The sequence below is a fragment of the Melanaphis sacchari genome, unplaced genomic scaffold (genome assembly GCF_002803265.2).
Source record: "Melanaphis sacchari strain LSU unplaced genomic scaffold, SCAv2.0 Contig1_pilon_pilon, whole genome shotgun sequence".
NCBI lineage: Eukaryota > Metazoa > Arthropoda > Insecta > Hemiptera > Aphididae > Melanaphis > Melanaphis sacchari.
Window position 1 is genome coordinate 278237 of NW_020270976.1, and position 27579 is coordinate 305815.

Genomic DNA, 27579 nt, shown 5'->3' on the forward strand with positions numbered 1-27579 from the left:
ACCCGAGCGTCCGTCGGCGGCCACCGTGCCACCGGCCTCGCGGGCCACCGCCTTACCGCCAACGGACCATTAGCTCGGCGCCACGCTCGACCGGCCAAATCCATATAACACCGGCTTGGGATCGTGGACGACGAGACGACGATGTGGTGGCCGGGGCGCCGGGGCGCCGGTATCGCGTCGTCGAAGGCCGTTTCCGCGATAGCCCTCGCCGCCGGACGGCGGTCGTCGTCTTCGGTAAACTCGCGGTCTTCGCCGTCACTGTTATCGCCGTCACCGTCGTCATCGTCGTCATCGTCGTCGCCGCCGCCGCCGCCGCTGTCGCCGTCGTTGTTGTCGCGTGCGTCTCCGCGACCGTCGTCATCGTCGCTGTCCTCGCAGCGGTCGCCGTCACCGCGGTCGCGGTCGTCGCCGTCGTGGTCGCCGTCTGCCGCGCCGTCGTTGGTCCACGTGTCGTCCGTGCCACAGTTGATACAGTCGTCGACGCCACCGTCTCCACCGACGCCGCACTGCCACCGGTGCGTGGCGTGAGCGCGTCTCCGAGACATGACGGCGCGTCGTCACCGTCACGCCGCTGCCGTCGCGATCACCGCCGCTGCTGCGTCGTCGTCGTCGAAAGCCGTCACCGCCGCCGTTGACTACTCCGACACGGCTCATACTACCTACTCCTGTTCCTCCGACGCCTCCACGTCCTCGTCACCGTCGTCCTTCCCGTCCTCAAACGCGACCCGTCTCACCCGTTCCGCGTCTTCGCGCTTCTCCTCCGCGACAAAAGCAGCCACCGTCGTCGCAGCCTCCTCGTATTGGTCCCCGTCAACATGTCTTGACACCGGTCCATGCTTCTGTGTTATATCAAAAGTACAGAGGTAAAAACCGTATATGATACGAACGTAACATCATAATATTATCGTAGTGTTATAATGTGTTTTACAATAATAATCAAATGTTTAATAATATAATGATACCTGTAGGCAATGCACTGTATTATGGTAAGCTAAGAAGCAGTGATTTTAATATTATTAAGCGTGACATTTATTATGACGGAAATTATGTGATATTCGACGTCCCGTAGTTTTTAAACGCTCAGCCCACTCACTTGACAGGCGTTTTGGGTTTTAAACATTCTCACAACCAATTATTACTGTTTGTTTGGAAAAAACGAAAATAATTATTTTCCAAATGATTTATAAACACTATTTTGTTTTCTGGCTCACTCTTCCATAATCCCACAGTAAACACTATGTCTGTATAAACTTTAGATGATGTATAAAAAAAAAAACTCGTGGGTGTTGTTAATTATATACGTCCGTACATATTATACTTACACATGTCGTGTGTTTTAATTCTAGTATAATTAGTACAGTAGTACAAGTAGGTACTGTACAATGTAATTGATACATTTCGAAATCGTAAAACCAAACAGCTTAGGAAAAAAAAATTACATATACGAGAACATTAAATTTTTATATTAATAATAGTGTAAAAAGTGACCAATAATATCGTAATAATACATCGTATATTATATTAGTTATTATGAAGACCACAAGACCTAGATTTTCTGATATGCCATTATAATCTAGTTAAGTAGTATAAATTATTTATTACAAATTAACTTACATAAAATATGAATTACAACAAATAAATGATTATGTCAGGTCAGTGCCATTAGTATTATTAGTTAGGTACAAATAATTTATTACTTAAAATATTACATCCAAGCTTTTACACCGATAATCATTAATACGATAACTAAAACCATATTAAAATAATATAATGTCAATAACAGAGCATAATAAAAACGTTATATGTATTAGGAATTTGACTTTTATTGCAAACAGTTTTTTTTTTTTTTTTTTTAACAAAACAAAACAAATAATAGCTAGTAATGTATATCATCAAAATTTTTTAATGGACCAAAATATTTTCATTACCAAAAAATATTAGCTATAATATGGGTCATTAGGTTTTTAGCTAATTAAGCTACAAGTAACAATTTCAAACGAAATCTTGCTTAAAATAATTAATAAATTTTTCTTGGTATGTATCTATACACAATTTTTTGTGGTTTAGCTAATTGAAATCTTTACAATTTTGGATCGATTCCAAGTATTATAATACTATGTGAATAGAAGCATTTCTATAGAATTATATTTAAGTATATTATACTAGATCGTGAGATAAAATATTTCTTAACAATAAATTGTTTTTATTTTTATTATATTTACAAATAGTAAAATGTTTTAATTTATGTTTACATTTATACAATACGAACATAATAAATTTTATTTATTTGATGCATAAGCGGTTATCAGACGACTATAGCACAGAATAATTATTATTCTGTGAATATAGTATTATTATACAACCACAGAAATAAACTGTTCCGTGTATACATGATTAACAATAAAAATTGCACGTGGAGAGGTGGCAATAATAAAATAATTTAAAATATTATCATTTTTATTAAGAAGAAAAAAAACATTTATTAGGATAATCGCATAGTTTGTATAAAATATTATAAATCAATAATATAAAATTGTGTTAGTATGGTAACTATTGTAGTTTATAATATCCTCAAGGTAATTATTTCAAGCTGTTGTCTAAATACTTCATTCAAGTACAATGAAAATTTCTACAATTCCGAAAGATCATCATGATATTATTATTTCATATTTGATTTATAGTTGATAATATGTTATTTCTACATTCCCGCTAGATATTAACAAATAATCATCGTGTTCTTTTTGGAATATTTAAATATAATATCTTTCTAATGTAATTTAAATAGAGTTAAATGTTATGGTTTTATTATTAATTTGATTTCAATTACTCCCTTGAATTTTATTTTGAAGCCAATAAACTAGCAACTATATAATTTATATAAATAGTTCAAGAATTAATTATTTTTAGTTATAATGTATATAAGAAGATTTAATATTTCAATCATAACAATAATTATAGTGAATAAATATTATACATATTAAATGTTAATTTTGACAAATTGGTCAGCGAATTCACATTTCTATTATTTTTATTTTCGTACATAAAAATATGATAAATATATTCTTGTAAATAAATAATCGTAAAAATCTTAATAGTGACTCTAAGTACAATTCAAATAACATATACGCAACAAATACAATATGAATAATGAAGAAAATTCTTCGGTTTTCTTGACTATTACATACTTTCTCGATGATGATAAATAAAAAAAAATTCTAAAATTATAGCATATAGTACCTACATAAAAGTATATATATGTATTAACTTAATATTTTTAGAAAACATAAATAAATCAGATATTTATAAAAATTTGGACAACTACAATTAACACCACATCACTAAATTAAAAATATAATAAATATGATATTTTAAAAATGTTGTAATAATTAGCCGTATTTAAATATCTCAGTTGTTTTAAAAGCAATAACTGAAAATATTGAAGAAATATAATATGATTAATTTTTGTTTAAAACTATACTATATCAATTTTTTTTTTTTAATTTTATTTTTATTATACAATTTGTAAATATATTATTTTTACAATAAGTTTAAGTGCTGTACAAGAAGAAATAGTATAAAAAAAAATAAAATAAAATAAAGGGGACTGATGACTTGAACGAAGAATCCATCTAATGATGAAACTTCTTGAAGTTGTGAATGGGTTTTATTCAGTCAGGACATCCCGACACTTATAAATTTGGATGATTTTTGTTTAACCAGAGGTTTTTCTAAAAATCTGGATTTTTTTAATGCATTGGCTAATCATTCAATTACTATAATGCATTGCAATTGAGTATATTTAACGATTTTATTATGTTTTTTATTAAGAAATAATGAGTATATTAATAATCACCTGGTTGTATCAATTTTTGTAGAAAAAATAATATTTTAAAATAAATAGTAATTTTCTCAAATTATCGCTTGTAATAATGTTAACTGCTTTCACAATACTAATGTAAAATACAAACAGAAACTACTAAAAATTATTTTTAAGATGTTTTTTTCACCTATTAACTTCATCTAACTAAAATAATATTACTAATATTAAAAATAGTTTTCGAACAATTGTTGACATTTTCATTGATACATTTCTGTAGCGTCATTGTTTTCTCTAACATATTATTATTAAAAGAAGAATAGAAAACACGTATCATATTTGATCCCTTAGTTGACATGGATATTATTGTTTTAATGCTTATTAAAAAAAAAAGTTACATTTAATTATACTGTATAATTTTAAAATACTACTAAAACTAAAATACCCAATAAAAGTTTTTATAAATGTTGAAAATTATTGCTAATTCTCGTATTGAGTGATGTGACATATCCTTTTGACAAAAAAATTATATATACACATATTATATGTTTATGCATATGAATATAAATGCCCATTTATAATACATTGTAGAAATGGTAAAAAGGACATGACATGTCACTTTTCACCCACGGTCACGTGGTGAAACATATTATTGAATATGCTTAGGATTCAACGAGACAGATGATATTTTACGCACCCTTAGTTTGACATTTTACAAAACACTGAATACATATATATATATTTTTTAAAAATGTTCGTATTAAATAAAGAAATGAATTCAAAAATTTTATGATAACATTCATTGAAAGCGATTTTTATTCAAAATTGAAACAAAGGAACCTTCACATAAACTTTGAAAAGCGGTGTACTATTTCTTTTAAGTTCGGTTATGTGCGATGCAGAAAAAAAAACATACATCGATCCGTAAAATTATTCTACTTTAACGCTTCACTATAATATTGTCGATTTCTATAATTATTCGCTACTTATTGAACCACTTAATATAAGGAATGAAAATCGTATAGCAACTGAATATTCAGTAATTTCCCTCGTGGCAACGAATTACGGTATACGGCAACAGCAATGATCTACCTCATTACGTCCAGTACACAGTAACCCCTCTGTATTAATTGCTATTTAAACACACATATATGTGCCCACGCGTGCCCTAGAGAACGTATCGTTATTATCTCTTCATCTCTATGGCATCCTTTTTTCGGACCAAGTTCATCATAAATCACAGAATCCTAAGCGCACTCACTTCCGCCACCCCGTTGTTCAAGCACATAATAATATAACTGCCTTATAGCCGTTTATACCACCGCCGTCGCTGTTCATTCTTGGGCCACCAGACGTTCGTTGCAATGTTTCACCGGCCAAAAGTCTAAAATCTTCGTATATCTATACATATAACCCACCCTTGAACTCTACAGCAGTGTGCGTTCGCTCGCGTCCAGACCGAAATATTTAATGTGTATTGTATCTGTCGAATTTGATAATAAGTAGTCGATAAATTATATCGTCGATTAAGTCGTCAAATAAGTAGAGATACCCGCTATAAGCAAGTTTTTTTACTTGATTTCGGATCATCGTTATAGTTTTAACGAAAGGTAAACAATAATTATAATATACTCGACAAAGTGGAATGTTAAAACTACTAATATAAGTATACAATATACATGCAATAGTAATTAAAACTCACCCGTGAACGGACATAAAAAATTCAGCTGTTCGATATGGCATGACATTACGTTGGTACATAATATATGATACTGCACTTATAGGGCAATATCTCCATAATACTGAGGACGATATCCGCAATAATTCTGCGTTGTACATATTATGAATTAAATAATGGACATTTTCGCTATGCATGTGAATGTACGCAAAAATATTAAAACAAATGTTATCGGGAGAAGGGTTAAAAACGACCATTGTGAGCGTTGATCGAAATCAAACGGTAATGATAGCAGGAAAGTTTTATAACCGTGCACTGAGAGCTAACTCGAAACCGATGTACTTAATATTATACTTTGTAAAAGAAATTGTGTTCAAGAAGTCGAGAAGAATACTGGATATCAGAACGAAACTTTTCACCTTCCAACTTATTATTTAGTTCAATACCTTAAGTTTTCTAGCATAGTTGTTTAAATTTACTGTTATACATTCATGTACACGCGAATCATTGTTACTGTTATTTAGCTCATTTCAATACCTTAAATAAATCCACTGAAGCCACAACTTTACCACAACACCACAGCAGTAAATTCCTATGACAATTTAAATTACACTTAGATAGAGAATTATCATATTATATATTCCTATACAAATATTTACGGCAGTACGAAATTACTGAGGTATATTTAAATCAGACATTCAAGTATTTTTATTGTTTTTATAAAGGCTTATATTTTGTTTTATTTTAGTTTTACACAATATGCTTGTTAATATTATTTATTTATTTTTCAATCAAAATATATAATCATTAAAAACTTATTATTAGTGTGTTGATCTACACAAATACATAAAGTCATTTTTTAAATTAAAATTATTCTAATAATTCAGCTAGTTAAAACTTATCAAAATGATAATAAATCCATGACTGTTCACAAAATGTCTTGTTAAAATCACAAAGAAATTAAAAATAATATTAAAAAAATATTTTGAAACTATTTGATGTATATTACAATTTTAATTTTTATTGTTGTAAATAATTTACAACTTTAAGTACGCCGTAATCTTTTAGTATTTTATTTATTTTTTTTATATGTTAGATTGATAAAATATACACTATACAGGAATATAATACATAATTTGGAGAAAACAGAAATCCCCTACACCACCATTAAGATAACTACGCCTTTAAAATAACAAACATATTTTAATTATAAGTTAATATAACACAAAGTAATTAAAAATACAATTTTTTTAAATATAACAATTATAATTTGTAATTAAAACTACAATAAGTATATAAAAATGTTCATACAAAAGCATGGGGAGCTTGAAAAGAGTAACTACCAGTAGTAACACTCGGACACGATAAAAGAGTACAATTTAACTAAAAATATTAAATATCAATTAAATCTTGAATTTAAAAAAAAATGTATATATTTCTATATTCTAATATTTTATAATTTAAAATAACATAATAAATTTATTTTTAAAAATATTAAAAACTTAGAACTTTGTTTAAAATCTAGAAACACTCGTGTTTGATGAAATCATAAGTAGGGAGGTAACTCAACAGATGCTTGTAATGCATCAAGTCCTTTTTTTTTTTTTTGTTGTGAAAGGATTTTTCTCAGTATTAAGTATGTATAGTATCCAATGATATTTTCAATAAATAAAATAACATATTATGTCAAATAGTTTTCAAGCAGTATATTAATGATAAAAAAGGACAACTGATTTCCACCGTATAACTATTAATGAAATATACTAAAATATTTTAATGTTTTATTCCATTCATCTTTTAATGTAATTTATGTAATATTCAGTGAAAACTAAAATTTATTTTACATTTTACATATTATCATGTTATTATTTCATTTGGCAAATATCTATTTTTCAGCTGTGTAGATTTCAGCATGCCAGTAAAAATTAAACATTCAGTCTGTCGTTTTTTCAACGTTTAATATATTCATATTAAAAAAAAAAAAATAAACAATTTCATTGTTATAATTTACTTTGTTAATTGTTATGCACGTGTTTTATCCATAAATAACGATAAATATAAACATTAAAATGGCATTAAAATTACAGAGTATATTTATTTTGTATAAAAATACAGTATTAAATGTTTTGGACATAATATATAATTTTTACAGTTCATATTTAAAAGAAAAAAATATTACCTACCTACTTATTTTTTTGCTGTCGGTACTTTTTTTTCCTAAACACGATTTTCCGCAAACTTAAGTATACAAGTTGGATCTTTAGATCAAATTACTCACACAATTTAGGACCATATAGAACATAAAAAAAGAGAAAAATGAAAGAAAGATAAAACAAATTAAAAATGGACTTACGCGGCAAAATGCAATTACAATGTTGCGACTTCAAAGACGGTCCTCTTTCTCTTTTCAGCAACACAGAGAAAGACCATATTATGTATATATCCGTGAACTTGTGACCTTTATGGAGCGTACCGTAACCATAGTTACCAAGCGATCTGCAATCACTGACATATATACACACACATGCATACTCAGGGAAAAATGCAGACAATCGTCATATTATTAAGTTGACATAAAAATAATAATAATAATAATAATAATAAATATATATATATAGGATTCTGAATAAACAAAATTATAACGTTAGCAGAACAATAATATGCATGTATTATGTGACGATTCTGTAGCAAAACTAGGTATAAATACTGATATTTTCGTACAAAGTTCTCACAGGTGATACGTGTCTTGTTCACCAATTTCATGACCATGTAAACATGTTTAAAAATATATCGACAAGCTATGTTGCAATAAAGATAACGTTATAACTATTTTTGAGTTACTGGTACGTCATATTTTTAATTCCGTTGCGATGATAACATATAAACTCTGAAAAAGAAACATTTCTTGTTTGGCTTTCTGTAATTGACGTACGAGGACACGCGGTTCAATTAATTTTTCGAATAACATTTGTGGGTCATAAAAATAACCGATATCGGACTGACAACGGTTTTTTTTTTTTTTTACAGTCCACTCTCCCAAACCTCTCTTGCCCACTCACGCATGTTTTTCGTACCCTCGAGACCTTCATAATATTCCACTTTCGCCTCATGAATACACGTATGATTTTTCCCTTACCATACGCTGCTAAAGACTAAGTGTGGTGGCAGACCTTTGACTACAATGAATGAATGGATCAACTTTGTTGGCAATTCGTTTAGTTCAATTCTGACCCTTTAAATAATACGACTTAAAAATAATAATAAAAATTCTCAATTTTTACTGAAACTAAAATGCAATAAAAATATGACATGCATAATAAATGATGTCAATTAATATTTTAAAGAGTACCTAATTATTTTATTGATATTTTTTGTGGCTTATTATTAGCTATGAAATAAATGACCTATTAATTTAAGACTTGAGTAAAATAATTTTTTATGGATAAACATTTTCATAGTCATACATTAGTTTAATATCATTTTTTTGCAATGAAATGTCTTTAAATAAAATTTCAAATAACTGCCTATAATATATAAATTTGAATAATTTAATCATACATGTATCACATAATACGCAATTACAATATACTTTATTGAGATAGAGAAATACTATTTTTTAATCAAACTAAAATAACTAATGTGCATCTAGAAACCATTAAATTTTAATTTATAACGCCCAAATGGTTACACGCTTAACCACCTATTAAACTCTAAATCACATGAATAAAAATTTCTGGTACATAAATATGTATTATTATTAAATATTTATATATACCTTTATTATTTTACATTTTAATATATTTATAATAATATTTTCCTACTTTCACCTTTTCTCGTGAAATAGGGTTTTAGATTTATTTTTTATTCTTTATTGATAACATTAATTGTTAATATAAATACAGTAACAATTTTACAATAAATAACATAATTAATACGAAAAAAATATAAAGATTCTGATTTCATATAAATATATATATATATATATATTCTAAATTAAGTGGGAGTTAAAATTTGAATTATCTGTTATTAGTTATACCAAATCAAATATAAAGTATAAGCAAATCTAAAATAATTTATACTAATTTAATAATATATGATTAAAAAAAATGTAATTTTATGATTTGGCGAGAGTTAAATTAGATAAGTAAGTCTAAATTTTGAGTTTATTCAAAGTGTTATACATCATAAAGTAACTGCTTTATGCAATAATACATTTATCGTTTGATCTCGAATCAGTAATAATGGGTTCTTCTCAAAGGACAAATACTGAACGGAACGATAACGACCTACCTAATAGGAAAACTAATAACATGAGTAGGATGTACGATATTATATAAATATACATATTGCATAATATAAGATATATATTCCTGATATTGCGTAAGTACTATATTATTATGCAATAAAAGTACATTTCTATTTATTAACATAAAGTAGAACTAACTTTTTTCATATTTATTCTCCGAAAATTCGCAACTTTATGAAATTATTTATGAATGACTTAGAACCAGAGCAAAAAAAAATATAGTACTTACTCTAATTTTTAGACGCTAAATAAAAAAATATAAAGACATAAGTATTATATATTATTTGTGATCACGTAATGTATTAGATTTTTTTACAGTATAATAAAATATAAGCCATAGTGGTTTAATTTGGTCAAAAAATAAGTATTAGATAAATTTTTTGTCATTTTTGTCATGTCAAATTTAAAGACACACCCAACTATTTCACTTAATATAGACAAAAACATACAATGTACTCCGATCAATTCATGAGAAATAAATAACGAACAAGCCAATTGTCTACGCCTGAATGACTAATATGCCAAATTGTTTTTATTATATGTCATAATCATAGGCGAGGAAAAATAAACTAATATGAATAATAATTTAAATTAAATCATATTTAAAGGAAAACAAAAATATAATTTATCCTTTGACATCTGATAATATAATACAATAATATAGTGAATAATATAAATCTTATTGGTATTATCATCTATGAAATGCAATTAAAATATCAAACATCAGTTTCTTTCAATTCTGACAATCAATATGCTTTCGTATTATAACCAAAGCTTACTTGTACGTAAATAATGGCTCATTACACACATATCTTAAAATTACAATTATAATTTTACTAATCGCATATTATTAAAACGTCTTACAATTTATAGCCAAAAAACTTGTTTTTCATCAGTCTCCTCGACAATCTAACTTATTGGCTTAAGCTTACACCATAACCCACAGACTATACTAAAGCTTAAACCCATCCTTTCTATACTAATAAATAAAAATACAATTTAAATAGTTTCAAAAGATTCCGTTCAATCAAGCCATCTTGTATGTGTATCTTTTATTTTACGTATTGTTTATTATATTTAGTACATATATTTTGTAAATATTCTATTTTTAAATAAGTACAAAAAAATGAATTTATCGTGATAATATTATTTATTATATACAAGATAAGTCACATAAGCTAACAACTCGCGTGTAACTTTCTCTGAAAACCGAGTGAGACAGACAACGAGAATCTTTAAACGGCTTATTCACCGTCAATTTGTTTTACTTGGTTTTCATAAGACAAATACACAATTGTTTTCTACACGAAACAAACTAAACGGTAAACGTACGCATATATTATAATAAGCATAATATCATTGTATAACAACGCTGCGGCCACACAAACTTTCAACACGTGAATCCCTCGGATAGTCAGTATAAATATACAGATCTATACGCATTACAAGCGTGGCACACGTTTGTAGGCAGAGCCACGGGCATTTTTCCCGATAATTCGTCAATTTATATCATGGTCGTGGGGCGGCACGTATTCAAGACACCCTACAGAGCAGGTCGAGCCCGGAATACTAAACAGATTCTGTTATTTTCTTTTCTCGCTACAGGCATCAATCCCGATGTTATTACACTCACATACACATACGCACGAGTTAATGGCGGTGTCACCATCTAAAGTACACCGCTATACCGTCGTCATAATTATGAAGGTCCCGATTCTCAAACTCTTCTTCGCCTTTCACCATCGCCGACAGTTCGGATTTCTCCACCCACGCAACACTGGTTTCCCGACGCCAAAAGTGAACGCTATTTGTTTATATGGAGATTAATACGGATTCTGTACATATTTATTTTATAGAGATCACGTAAACGACCTATAAAGTAAACACAGTCGAATAATAAATAATATCACCATTAATATACAGTATATATAGGTATATAACGTTTGTCCGTTTAGAAATTTAACGGAGCTTAATAATTATTTCATATTTTAATCAATATTGGTAATATGCCAAAAATAAAAATAAAATAAATTTAAATGCTAACATCGTTAACCAACAGTATAAACATTATTGTTGATTAAAAATGTTTAAATAAGGAACAGTCTACCAAAACCATAATTTGATTAAAATACATTCTTAAAATTAAAACACTGGTTATTATATCTTTGGAGTTAATCTTTTTGAGTTTAAAAAAATTTTCCCGTTGCCTTAGTATTTTAGGAACAAAAATATGGACTTATAAGTGTGGGGCTTGAAATTAAACAACAAAAATTACACTAATACATTTCATACATAAAACACATTACAAAAAATTAATAAGGTATATGCATAGAAGATACAGATAAGAATTTATTTGCAAACCATCATATCTTTGATATCGGAATCAATAAATAATTAACTCCTGTTTGTGAGAATAATGATCCTTTTAAGTTGATTATCTATAACGTTTTAAAGCTTTAAACTATATTATACTTCAAATTATGATATTCATAATTTAATCAATTGTTAAAAATAGATTGATTTTCTGTTCTGCTGGCAATATTAAAACATTTATAACTATTCGAAACTAATAATGTGTACTTTGAACAATTTTAATAATTGTACGTTTAATTTTAAAATAAATATTTCAAACAAATTCAATAGTAACAGAGTTTAGCTACACCTAAAGTGGTTTAAATAACAAATTGCTAAATTATAATAATACACGTCATTATGATTATTTATTTTACGTAATTAAAATAATTTCAATTTGTTTATGTTATTTTTTATAATATTATATTATTACTATTATTACACACAAACGTATTTTAATTCTAAATATTTCAGTTGAAGTGTACCTAAATTTTGTTTAACGCTTACTTAACAAAATACAATTATTATTATTTATAAATATAGATAAACATTAATTTTAAAGAAATAATATTTTTTGTAAAGTACCAATTACATTTAATATTAATGTCTGTATCATATTACTATTATTTTTTTTTTTTATCCATGACTAATTTTTGATACAAACAATCATTATTCATTATATACCACAGAAAGGAAACTTAAAGTTGTACAAACACTCCATGTATTAAACTTCTGAGCAATTTTGACTTATATATTTACTTACTTAGTTCTTGTCTAAATCTTTTCATGCGGTTAAAATATATCAAATCCATAGGCATGTATTTTGACCTAATTTAAAAGTAAAAAAAAAAAAATACATTTTTTAAAACTAATTACCTAATATTTGGTATATTTATTTATACGTGTATGTGTGTGTGTCATTGCATATTATATAATTGCATTTGACACACAAACTAGGAAAAAATAAATATTTATCAGCTTTAGTAGAAAATTCTTCCCTTACTACCCGTACCACTGTTGCGTAATCTGCTGTCAAGTGTTCTAAACTGAATTCATATAATATGATATAGGTATTTGTTAATAAATGTCTATTTTGAAAGATCCGACATATGTCATTGAAAAATTAAAAATTATTCATTTTGTGATAAAAGTTTTTATTTATATTAAAAATAATAATATCACGTTGGACAAAAATGTATTTCATAACTCCGTGAGTTAATGGCATATTATAGTGGAGACATTTAACATTTAGAATGTATCGTATACGAATTTTTTTTTCTCCACTACAGTACATACCTACAATACTCGTATACCTAACTTTATTTATTCGAGCCATTTTCAGCTAATATTTTATCTCATTTCAATTCAATTTATAGATCGTTCTAAAATGCCCCCGGCAGTAAGAGTTGCGTTTTTTATAACTTTCACGGGATCATGAGACAAATTTACATAAATATATGTATAATACATAAACTACTATAAAACTGGAGGTAAAATGTTTTTTTTCTTTTTTTTATATTTTTCTTAGTTGCAGCATTATCATGTAAAAAAATAAACTTACAATAAATATTTTTTTAAATGCACCTATGCATTCAACTACTCATATTTTATCATATGAGTTTAACTTGAAAAGTAACATTTTTAGTTGTTAAACTATCAGGATTTACTTTTTTTTTTAATATACCTAAATATTAATTTATATCAGTAAAATTGCAAACGTAATCCATTTATACGTACTATTATAAAATAAGCAAATAAATGTTTAAATCCCATTTGTTTAAACATTAAATATATAAACTAAATAAAAGTTTTAAGCCAAGAATTATTTCCGACATTTTTCTCTCTCTAAAATTCGCATTGCGGCATATGCTTAAGTTATGAATAGTATAATCCTCAATTTTTTTAGCATAAGATAATTCAAGTTATATAGTACTGCAGTTTATTTATAAATTAAACTTAAAATTAATATTTGTAGTTTTCTAAAAATTATATCATTCATTTTATTTTATATTTGATTATTTGATCTAGTGGATTAAGACAAAAATGTCAAATACCCAATTATTTCACGAAATGAAAATGAAGTACAAATATAATTTACTGGTATGATTTCTTACGGATTTTCGCTAACTCTATAATGAGTATCTATAGTCAATAAATAATCGGTATCGTGTTTATTGACCATCACAATAATATATAACGCGACGATATTAAATGATATGTTTTTCATCGATAAATTCGTATGTCGTTCAAAAAACAACGTCGACCAATGTTTCATATTTTAATGCCGACTGTACCACGGTGTACGTATAGTCACTAGTCACTTCAGCGCGTTGTCCTCCCACATCGTAGGTACTTCCCGAGCGGTGAACTGGCAACACGCGCGTCAACGTTGCGGTGGACGACGGAGGTTACCGCGGTATAACGCGGTCGGTATAATTGCGATGTGTTGTATACGCGTGTTGTATAATACACAGTGCAGGTCACGGTTTATTTGATCAGCGACTATAGCGCGCGGAAGTGGCTCGACGATAATAACCATTACAACACGTCCCCGGGCGCCATAATACATATTATTATACTATTAAAATACAAACGATGATCTGCACAACGTTATTGTCGGTTAACAAACGACCGGTTGGCCAAGCCCGGTGGAACGCCGTAGGATTTTCGGCACAGCGGCGCTGCTACTTCCGCGGATGTTTTGCGAGTGGAAGTGCGCACAAGGGACGACGCGCGGCAGACGCAATAAAGGGAACCGCCGCGGCTCGTTATAATAATAATACGCGTTGCACGCACGAAGACGGAGGGGCCAGCGAGTGTCTGTCTGACGCCGTCAATTCGAATACGTCGAGCCTCGGTGAACTTTGATGTAAACCACCGCCGGCCCGCCACAAACTACCCGCGACACGACCTCTCCGTCGCCGTCATAACGTATACGCGTACACGCGGCGCGAGGGGGGGGGGTTTGTGCGGCGTGTGGGCGTGTGGATGTGTGGGTGGGCGCACTTGCAATCCATCGTGCCGCCGCCGCCGCCGCCCCGGCTCCTTGTCGTCTTGATGGACCCGCATTACGCACACCCGAGTTGAACAACATAAAAGGAGGCTCGCAATATTTCAATATATATTATCATCATCGCGTCTCGTCTTGTTCCGTATAATTATTTTGGCACCCATCGTGCGTCACGCATTATGCCCGCGCGTATATTGTAATTTATAATACCCTATAGGTATATGCTCGCGAACGTACCTATACTGTTATTCTCTCGATGAGTAAGATTGCGATTAAACCTATTTATACATACCTATAGATATTGATACGTCACACGCCGCGGTTTTGGCACAATATATTATACATGTGCGTTGTACGAGTCGTGTATAACCCACTCGCGATTTCTGCGACGACCGTTCCTCCGCGTTTGAACGGCACTTACGGACGTATACCGTCTATACAGACTCGGTGCATCGGCAGCAGCACTTCATAAAGTAATCCCCCCCGTAGTTTTCACACGATTATCATTAAGATGTGCGTGAACACACCGATGTGGTCGATGACACGTGTGTTACCTAGCTATACCGACAGATTTTATCCCTGTAGCTCGACGAAAATCGCGAGTACCTACGCGTAACACGCTCTGAACACTTTGGAATGCCTACAATATTGTTTTCAAATTAAGCGCAATGTTTTCGTCTTTTTTTCTATTTTCCAAAAAAAACGAAATCAAATCAAATACTAATATAGTATGATGTAAGTTGACAGTCAAACGTTTTTTTATTATTTTTTTTTTTTTTCAAAAGAGCTGTAATCAAATGTATTTTTCACGATCTAAATTATTATTATTGTTATTAATAACATTGGAGATTGCCCTGATAATATTAATACATTTTTTAAACATAAGGGAAACTGCCAACTATATTTCATTAGATCTCACTTATTACTTATTTCAAAAATAATTGTGATTTCAATAATTTCTGAATAATTCATGGTTATCCTGTATATCAAATTAACTAATACAACTAATATTATTTATAAACCTATTAGTAATTAATTAGTAATCACTTGCTTACTAATTTTTAATATTTAAATATTCAATTTTTATTTTTATTATTATATTTATAATTATGTATTAAGAACCTATTAAATTAACAATGTTTAGTATATATCTATTTTTATTTTTTATAGAAATTGTTTTACCAATAATACTTATAATTGGACAAATTTTTACTGAAAATAATATAAAATCCAATTTATACTTAATAAAGTCAACCTAATTCATCGTACATGTATAAAAATACACCAAAATGGCAAAGTTACTAAAATTTAAAAAAAAAAAAAATCTCTAAGCAACTTAATAGTATTGTATTTTCTTTTTTTTTTTTTTACTGAGAAAATTTACAATCTATAATTTATTATATACAATGAGTAAAAGCGAAAGCTTACATACACATACACATAGCATAAAATAATACAAGAAGCACATGACGATGGAACCCTCCAAAATAGTATTTAACAAAATTTATTAAATTTAATATCCAGGATGTATTCAAATACTGTAACAGTATATGTATTAAAGTGTATAAAAAATGTTCAAGTAATTCTAAGAAGATTTTAAAAATAATAATATACACAATAATTGTCTTTAGTTCTAGGCACTGTAATTTAAATGTATTTTTTAATTTTTCTTTTTATTCTAGGAACTTATTTTTGTTGTTTATGTTTCGAGAATAATAATTCATCTTGGATAAATAAATGAATCGTTGTACACGAAAAATTATGCTAATTGAAATAATATGTGAATCAACATAATTTATAATAATTATTATTGTTTTATTTTATTTTTATTATTATTAGGATTATTTAACATAATAATTTTCTTAATTTGGACAGTTAACACATTTTTATCTAAAACATCATAAGTAGCATAGAATTTATCAGAAGCTACATAATATTATAATAATGTAAATAGGTTCGTAGTATAGATGTATAAATAATATAAAATAAGTTTTATTTTTGTTTTTCATTTCATTTCGTAGAAAAATTATAATAAAAATAACGATAAAGTCGTAAAAAATAACTGCAATTATTATATTTTTAAGTTACAACAAAATAACAAAATATTTTGAATTAAAATAGTTTTTTTTCGTAAAAATATATAATTTTGTCGAAATTGTATCTGTTTTAAGCTAAGAATCATTATTTTCAATATTAGTAACATTAGTTGGTTAAGTTTTTTTTTTTTTAATCTTAAGAACACTTATTATTCAAGTATTATTAATTGAACAGCATAAAATAGTAGTTTACTTTGTTTAAAACTTGACTTCAGTCCTTAACACTACTAAAGGGAATGAATAAAGATACATTTTATATATCTTTATTAATAAAGTTATTACTAGTAACATAAAAATATACATGACGTGGAAATTAAATAGGTTAATGGCTTTAATATTGTCATTTCTTTTTTATGTATATAAAAAAAAAAGGTAATTAAAGATATTTAATTTTCAATCCATCGAATTTAATTAGATTAATATAGGTAGCTTATTTCTTTTATTTATTTATTATAATAAACTGTTAAATTTTAAAACACAATTAAAATTAATAATATCGCTTAATAATATGCAATGTTAACCTAAAAAGATAAATTAATAATTTATCTTATAAAAAAAAAATAATAATTTTAAATTTAAAAAATATGTCTCACTATATTCCTTTTACGTAATCACACGTGATAAAGAATAATTAATGAATAAAGGAATAAAGTTAAAAAAAAAAAAATAATAATTTCAGTCACTTTATAAATAGTGAATACTTACCGTATGGTTTATAGTAATTTCTAGTTAATATCATAATAATAATATTTGTCTATAAAAAATTAGGCACAGAATAAAATTGTTCTGCAATAATGAATTTAAAAGCAATGTAAAAACAAATGTGAGCTCCACTTAGTAAAAACCACAATATCTCTGTTATTTTTTTTTCTTAATTTCCACTGTTGTTCGGTATTTTCATATAAAAATTAAATTAAGAAAACATTGAGTAAATCTGAAAATGTACATTTAGATTCCATACATATTTTATATAATTTTCTTGTACATTTCATACATTTAATTTTATAAGTACCTGATTTATTTACCTAAAAATATATTCACAGATTAAGGTTATAACAATTTTATTGGATCTTTGCTCAAAATCTACAATAAAAAATGTGATAAAATGAAAATTGTAATTAATGTAACTAATTTTTTATAGGTTTGTGTATAAAAATAATGTAAAATAAATGTTTCTCTTACAAAAACAGGCGTAATACATACAATCGTCATGCATCTTGATTACAATTTATGCATGGATAATTCAACGAAACTAAATCTCAATGAGTAAAAATATTTTCCTTGGTATAATTAAATGGCAATAAAAAACTTTCATTGTTGGCTCGAAGTTCTTGTTACACACATTTTGGAATCGTTCCAATAAAAAAGCTAATCAAATCTCGAAAAAGCATCTGCCAAATTGTAACTTTTAATATAAAATCCATCCATTTGTATTTATTGTGTACAATTAATACTAACACTTTATCGTTTATTTACATTTTATTATGTAATCATATTAAAACTGAACAGGATAATTATTTATTACAAACGAGAAAATTCATATTCATAACTTTTGGAAATTTTATCACTTATTTATAATATTATTTTTTTTTACTACGACTTTGAAATGTTAATTTTAATATAATATTATTTTTATGCCAATAAGATATTTATAAATTAACCTTCTTCCAATGTTAAATGTATCAAGAGTTTGAAAGGTTTCTAACGCCATCTAATGACTATGTCAGATAAGTTTATTATTTTTTACTTGGAAGACTATTTCATCAACATCCACTTTCTCACCATTTTATCAATACAAATTAAATTATGATAATGATGGAAATATATTAACCATAAGACGATTGATGATTATTTTTTAATCGTGAGCTTTTTATCATATTTTGTTTAAAATAATTTTTAAACGTTGATTAAATAGTCGTGTTAAACGATGCGTTTTGACTAGTGTTGTTTAGATTTGACCCTAAACGACGAGCTATTACTATAGGCTGTAGCAAATTCGTTTAAAGCATTCATGCTTTCCCAACCATTTCTTAGTTAGCAACCATGACAGCATATTTGTTAGCTTGTTTTCCGTGTTATTTAAACTCTCCAGTCTATTTGCTGTTGTTCTCTGCGCATTATATTTCCTCGGTTTTTTTTTGTCTTCATCTCGTACCATCGAATTTATCTCATTCCGCAACGGCGCACAATATGCCGACCTTGTTTTCTTGGCCATACAATTCTGCTGCCCATCCTCCTAGTCTTATACTAGTTTCCTGGTCCCTCAAAATAATGGTTTTCACCCTCCTCTTCACCCTTAACACAACGTTTTACCTATAACACCGTGAAATAAGCCTACACAAAAATATCATATCTATATTTTAACTCATTGTATTATTTATAAGAATTATTTTATATATTCCATATTACATATTCTCAAACACACTCCTATACGTGCATACGCATCTTATACATGCTTACATGAGTTACACGTTTTAACATACACATTTTACGAGTATATAATGTTCCGTATAACTACACAAAAAATATGTAGATTGTTTTGTACAAAGTTTGTCTGCAAAACAATCAGAATTTTATTTACAAAATGGTTTAAAATTTCCAGACTAGAATAGAATAATTTTATTTATTTTTCTACTCAATGGATCGATGTGATGAATGATGCGAGTAGAATAACTCGATGATTTCAGATAATTTAATTCAAAATAAAACAAATATCAGCTGGAAATAATGTGAATAGACGGGAAATATTATTTAATATCAGAGTCGAGTACAATTGACCAATAAGATGAAACCCCTCCATTACGTCTTGTATGCCAAACCGTCTTTTTTCTCATTCCGACAATACCAACTTCCCATAAACGGATTTTGATATCTCCGCTCCACTTACCGGACCTTTTGAAATCCCACTAAACACTTACAAATCGTTTTCTTTTGTAAGAAGAAAAATAAAAACATACAATTCTTACTCAAGGTTCAATAAAATAGCACAATAAAACAAATACATTGTGGTTTCTGTATACAATCATTCCTTGATAACATTATTTTAGTATTTGAGTGTTGAAATTTTATACAAATTTAAACATTGATAGAAAATATTATTTTTAAAAGCTAACAAATCCTAATACGATTAATATAACATTATTCACTAACCAACATAATAGATTATAAAGTAGTTTTATTATATGGTTCATAAAACCATAAGCATTAGGTACAGTTAAGACGTTCTCTTTTAATTAAAAGGTTTGATATATTCTAAAAGAGCATTATTAACATTTCATGGTGAATACCCAAGTAAGCTTATTAAAACTTATTATTTGCTATTTAATTAAACATTAATACAGATTAATTTTTAAAATAAACTCAATAAATTCTATTTTTTATTTGAATAACTTATAATCTGTATTATTAATACAATAAGTAAATAATATTATGAATAACAGTTATATAATAAATAATAATAATAATAGTAACAGAATGAAAATATAAGAAGACAAACATTTATAAAACCAATTTATTTTTTATGAATAGTATAAAATACTATAATTACCGTTTAACCATATATTTGAAAAATTATTTTCCGGTAGCCGTATGAATTTTATGATATAATATATAATAAAAAAAATAATATTAATATAATACTATAATAATATAATACTCTCGTATTCTCACCATTTACTTTTACCTATATTTGTTTCTGTTTAACTAATAAATAAATATATTATATTAGTAATAATTATATTAAATCAAGTTAACAATACCATATGTAAATACTTCATCTATATTATGTGTAATATAGTTTATACTATTTATGTATATAATTTAATTTAATTAATTTTCATACTATTAATGACTATTAAAATATACTATTGAATATTTTTTATTTAATTACGTTTAATAGAAATAATGTAATTGTTTATAAAGAAGTAAAATATAAAATAATTAACGTAATATTATATTGAAAAATACATATACTTCATAATTTATGTATATTTATTAAGCAACACAGATAAAAATTATTTACCACATTTTCTCATTTTAATTGGGTATTAATAGATTATATTTTTAAACTATAAGAGTTGGAACAGTTAAAACGTAATAAATAATACATTTTTTTGTCGCAAACTCTTCAAATAAATTTAAAAGCAAAATAAAGTAATAACTACACAAATAAATATAAACAGTAACGTTATTTTTTCGAATAAAAGAAATTTAAATAATTAACAAGCGGCTTATAACCAGTTATAAATGTCCAAAGTATCTTGTAATAAGATACACAATTTTAGTGTAACTTATATAACCAGTTACAACTAATTGAGTCACTTTCTCATCTCTGGTATAAAAACATAGTTTAATATACTGTGTAATATATGTTTCAGTTTTAAATCATATTTATACACTATACTAACATATTATAATAATATATCAAAAAAACGGTGTCGTATTATAGTAATATTATGGACACGACGGCAATAATGATTTGACAATGATAAACGAATTAACGACGAGAACCAAATACATGTTATCATTTAATTTAATTTCAATTATAATAAAAATGTTTACATTATTATTATTATAATTATATTATATTTTGTGATATAAAATGATAACAATGAAACCAAGCTCGTGTAATCGAGGGGCGGAGTAGTTAATAAATCCAGACGTACACAGTTAAGTTGTTAAACTGCTTCTACGCCACGACCGTTTTACCACAAATTTCATGTATTTAGTATAATCATTTTAGAGTTACATTAGATTGGATGCTAAGTAATATTAAAATATTATGTACAAACTGATATAACATTTTGTATAATTTTGCAATGAATTATAACTATTAATATACATAAACTGCATTAAAAAAAAAAAAAAAAAAAAATATGTAATTATGTAATTTCTTAGCGATAAATCAAATATCGTGCTTGAATAATATTATGAATTAAAAACCTATACAAAAATATGTCAAGCTTAATAGTTAAAATTTATTTGTACGTTAATATTTTAATTTTAAAATGTTTACAAGTACCTATAGTATATTATGTATTATAATCAGAGGTTTGAATTTTTTACCATCGTTATTCGATTATCCAAAAGAAAGAAACAAAGGCCAAATATTATTCAATAAAGCAAAACTAGTGGAAAAATACAAGGAATCAAGAAATTTACATAAAACCGACCATAAATCATACTGGCGCTCTGGATGCCGCGAGTATGGTTATTTGGTCCACCTCCACATTTCGCTACTGTCTTGCATCCAGATAGGTTTTTGCATTGTCTGAAAAGAATTGAAATATCCGTTAAAATCGAATAGCCCCGATAATAAATTAAAATAAGCAATTAGCTTATGTTTTAAAATCATTAGTATTCATTACTAATATATTATTATAGTTAACCAGTAGGTGCTATAAATTTAACATACAATTTTAATTTAAATAATATTCTTATCATTTCATTATAGCTACATGTTCATTGTTTTAGGTTCTAAAATAATTGGTCTTACAGTGATGTAGGTTTTTTCGCGTATCATTTTAAAGTAGTTAAAATACTTCATTTTTTTATTTTTAAAATTGAATTTAGTTGATGATTTGAGATTTTAAATGTAAAGATTCACAATTATTTTCAAAATAGTAATTGGAGGTTAAAAAAAAAAAAGTTTTTGGAAAACAAAACATTTTACACTTAACTAAATTCCACAAAACCAATTGTGTTTATTTTATGCAATTTAAAAATACATGACTGAATATACTTGAATTTTATAATATCAGTATTGATACCAAAAATAAGAGATACAATTAAAGTTAGATATAAGTATAAATCGCTAATAAATTTATTAATATTTTAAAGCTAAAATCAATGTCAATTGATCGTGATGTAAAAACTATAATTTCTAACCAAATTCTGTTTTCCGGGATATTATTAAAAACATTTCTTTAAAACTTTTATTCTATATTTCCACTGGTTTCTCAATAACTTCAGTAAATTCTAGAAAATTATCATTTTTAAGTACCTACTGTAAGTACCATATGTTAAATCCATAACCTATTGATACGGTTACATATTATAACTTAATAAATAATCTGTCTGACTCTCTCAAAAAAAAAACATTTCTTTGAAAAAATTTTAATACGATTTTGCATAATTATACTATTCATCATTGTGTTAATTGAAACGTAATAAGGTAGATAATTTATAAATAGAAGATTAAAGAGCCTGAAAAGTTTGGATTTCTATTCTTTTACTTGTCATTTATTTTAATGCCCGCTGTATTTTATGAACACGTTTAAGGTGGAAACTTCTCAAAAATGTTAGTACTTATCAAACTTACCAGAATTTTAAGTTCACAATTGTACTCAAGTTTAATACTTTAATTAATTCACATTTTGTTTAACACATTTTCGCCTTATAAATCTTATAATATACTTACTGCTGCTTACAATGCATTATTAGTTATTGGAAAAATTATATTAATATTTAGATTTTTACATAATTATATAATAAAAATTATGTATATACCATTTATTTTTTTATTCAAAACAGACTAACCGAGTATCTATTACATAACACATGTATTATTAAAATTATGTGATGTATAAATAGTGCATAATCATACTCGTATTATTATTCTCATCAAAATGAAAATTGTATTAATCTTAATTTTTATAATGAGCATTTTAACAGTGTCCAAAATAAAAAAAATAAAATTAATAAGTGTTCTTTAGAAATAATTTATTTATAAATTAAAATGTCTTATCAAAAGATCCTTTCTTGATGATGCCATTGAGAAATATATTTCAAATTTTCAATATTCAGATTACGTTCTCCAGATACCATAATTGCTCCGATATTTTGCCCAAGTTTCAAATTTAGTATGATTCTATTGATTTTTCTTTTCCACTCGTGAGTTTTATTTCAATATAATAATACACATTTTGTTGACTTTAATGTAATCGTATGACGATGGAAAAATGATTAAATTAAAAATTATTTAACTTTAAAGACATATAATATAAATATATATTTTTTTAATTTACTAATTCACCAATTTGAGAAAAATTATTTCTTTGTGGATGATAATAAAACTAATGGAGTTTTCTGTTAGCAAAAATTTAGTTTGTAAATAAATATACGTACAGTCTGATACTGAGTAGAATTAAGTTTCTATAATGATTTTGTTGCTATTATTAATGAAAATCACCTAATTCCACTACATTTATAATCGATGATACATTTGTCATATAGCTGTTCAATGCACACGCCTAAATCTCAAATTTTTCTTATGGAGTGACCTCTTAAAAACTAATGATTTAACTGACAAGATGGACTCTAGAGTAACGCCCAACACTTAACGCCCTAGAATAAATCATGGTTTAATGTATATAATATACTTGATGGTCTTTCCATTAAACAATACCAAAACTATATTTTTTTACGTTTTGAAAATTATGATAATTATTATGATTGCATTTGTTAATCAACATTTTCCTATAAATAAAATTATTTTTATTTTAATGCATTTAAAACCCGATGCGTTAGAGCTTTTTTTAAAACCTAAACGTGTAAGTATGATACATTGACGAAGAATCATAGTGTATATAATATATGTTAGCAGTATACAAGCATTCGTATTTATGCGTATACTCTATAAAGGCATTTAATTTTTTTTTTTTTTTTTTTAATGCTACACTAACAATACTATACATGTAATTAATACACTAAAAATTATGTATTGGCAAAAAAGCATGGCAATTTTTTATTGTCAACAATTCGCATATTTAATTTTCTTTTTTATTATAATGCTTTATCTGCACATATTATAACAGTATGCTTGTTGTATTTATTTTTTTATTTAAGTTATTTTATATTTATATATATTATATATGCTTAAAAATTGTTGAAAAAAATCTTTATAGCTCGGTCGCGTGTCGTTAAAAATAATAATATACACTTTTCTAGTATCATGCATACCATATTGATTTCCGTCTATTCCATGCTAAATAATATAAATAACCTATCAAATAATAATTTCGACAACAAACTGATTGTTCGACTAATATATTATGTACTTAATCGATAAAACAATATTCTAATGTAGGTATTTTTGAACTTTGGTTGACCAGCTTAATAAACACTTTTTTTTTTTTACATGTAATAAACAATCTGTATCAAATTATATTTACAACGATAAGAATATGTGTTAAGAGTTAACAGGTCATAATTTTTTGAAGAAAGAAGTCACCCATTGATGACACTTTCTATTAGCTTGATATTTTATTTGATTTAAAAAATCGCGACACCACTTACGTTTCAAACGTCAATTTAGAAAACATATTATTTTTTTCTAAATTTTTGTCGAACATTATATGAGAAAATAACTTAAAATATAATCGAAATTAGATATATGTACTGCATTTATATAAGTTTTAAATGCGTGCACTAAGTATTGGAGCCAGAATTTTGTTTTTAGGGATGATCATTTGTTTTATGCGAGGCTTAAATTGAAATCCCATATAAGTTTGATATGATACTGATGCCATAGGTTTACACCTATAAAACTAACATTTTAGACTTTTATAGCAATCTTCTTACAAATAACCATATTTTCACAATTTCACATAGCTTGTGTAATGATCATAAAACGCCGAGAGCATTTTCCTGAAATTTTAAAAACCTAGGGCCTCAGTCTTCTTCCTCCAGAAACTGATAACATTACTACTTAGTTTCAAAATATATGTGTTATATGTATACAAATGTTTTCATAAGATACTATAATTAAGCCACACAAATTTACAAAATATACAATTTTTCATTACTTGTTTTCATGATCGAGTACTTAGTAATTTTGATTGAAAAATGTCGACATAATAATTTAAAATTTTTTTTTTATTAGAAGGTGTATAGATTGACTACCACACTATTTTAATTTTTACTCATAAAATAATTATTATTATCCTATTTTTTATATTTATTTTATTGTCTGTTACAGCTGCGAAAGCACACGTCATCGACATTGTCGATCACTAGTGGGATGAAGGTTAGCGGTTCTGGTGGCCGAGGCGATAGCGGCGTAGTGGGCGAGGAAGCCGGCATAGCATTGGTTAGCATACATTCCGACTATCCCCGCTACACCGAAGAACGTACCGGGTTGGTGTGCAAGGTAACTACCTATGTTGTACTTGTAACCTTCTAATTATATTAGTGTATATATTATAATACGTTGCAGACAATTGCCCCCTCCGGTTAGTAGGTACTTATAGATATACTATAGAACAACGCGCGAGATTTGACTACATAATATTTTCCACATCTCAGTAGTCCTACAGATAATATTATCGTACAAATGTACGATAATAAATATCTTCGTATTTACAGTGCGGGGAATGTATTACAAGACAGCACGTTTGATACGTACAACTGCCAGCGAGTATCACATAAAATAACCCAAACTCTGCGAGGCCCTCTTTTTATTATTTCCTTTAACACATTTAAAAACCTAATTTTCTTCCACCACACAAGCACGATATTAATGGACTTGAAAATATCTGACCATAAAAATGATAAATGTTCTTTGTGGGAGTATAAAAAAAAAAAAAAGAAGAAAAAAAGAAAAAGAAAACAATGCAAGACAAATGTAGTCCGTTCGGCCGTTCTGAAAACATTATTCCGACAACATTCTATCATTAAACCGCAAATAATCATCATCTGTGTTGTGTAAGGTTTTATATTCTTTCTGGCTCCGTCTCCGACGGCCGTACGGCGTGGGATGTGAGAAAGGCGACTTGGGAAATACTACAGTATGATAGTTTTCAGATTCGGATTCGAACCAAAACACCCACAATATCGGTTTAAGTCTTAAATAATTATTGAAACATAGACGAAACCACGCATTCAGTGCACGGTATGAAATAATATGTTGTTTATACATTCGGTTAAAGCATTATAGTATTATCATTCGATGTCATGTAATCCGAATAAAAGTTTAATATTTATCGGTTTCCCTATAATATCCCCTCGTCGCTTACCAAATGACAACAACGCATACAGTATGTATATAATATTAAGTTTTGAAATACATCCGGAGTCACTACTTATATGTGAACATTAAGCAATCGATTATACTGCATGTCATACGATAACCCACACCAATACACCGTGTACATAAATATTAATGCTATTACAATGATTTACAGTATTGCTATTGATATCCTTTATTCGAAATTGACTATTTAAGTTATCCATATCACAATCAATTTTATCGTACAAATTGACTGTCAATTTCTAGTACATTTTGTTACGACTATTTCAAAATGTAAAGTGCATGTCTACACT

The 27579-nt window shown here is 27.7% G+C and overlaps 1 protein-coding gene across 1 annotated transcript in view; it reads left to right on the forward strand.

Annotated features, from left to right (window-relative positions):
- LOC112593091 (small conductance calcium-activated potassium channel protein-like) overlaps positions 1-27579 on the forward strand; it is a 100604-nt gene that overhangs the window by 58828 nt on the left and 14197 nt on the right. Inside the window, exon 3 of the mRNA XM_025337358.1 lies at positions 26237-26407. Coding sequence (XP_025193143.1) covers positions 26237-26407 — 171 coding nt within the window. The remainder of the gene's footprint in view (positions 1-26236; positions 26408-27579) is intronic.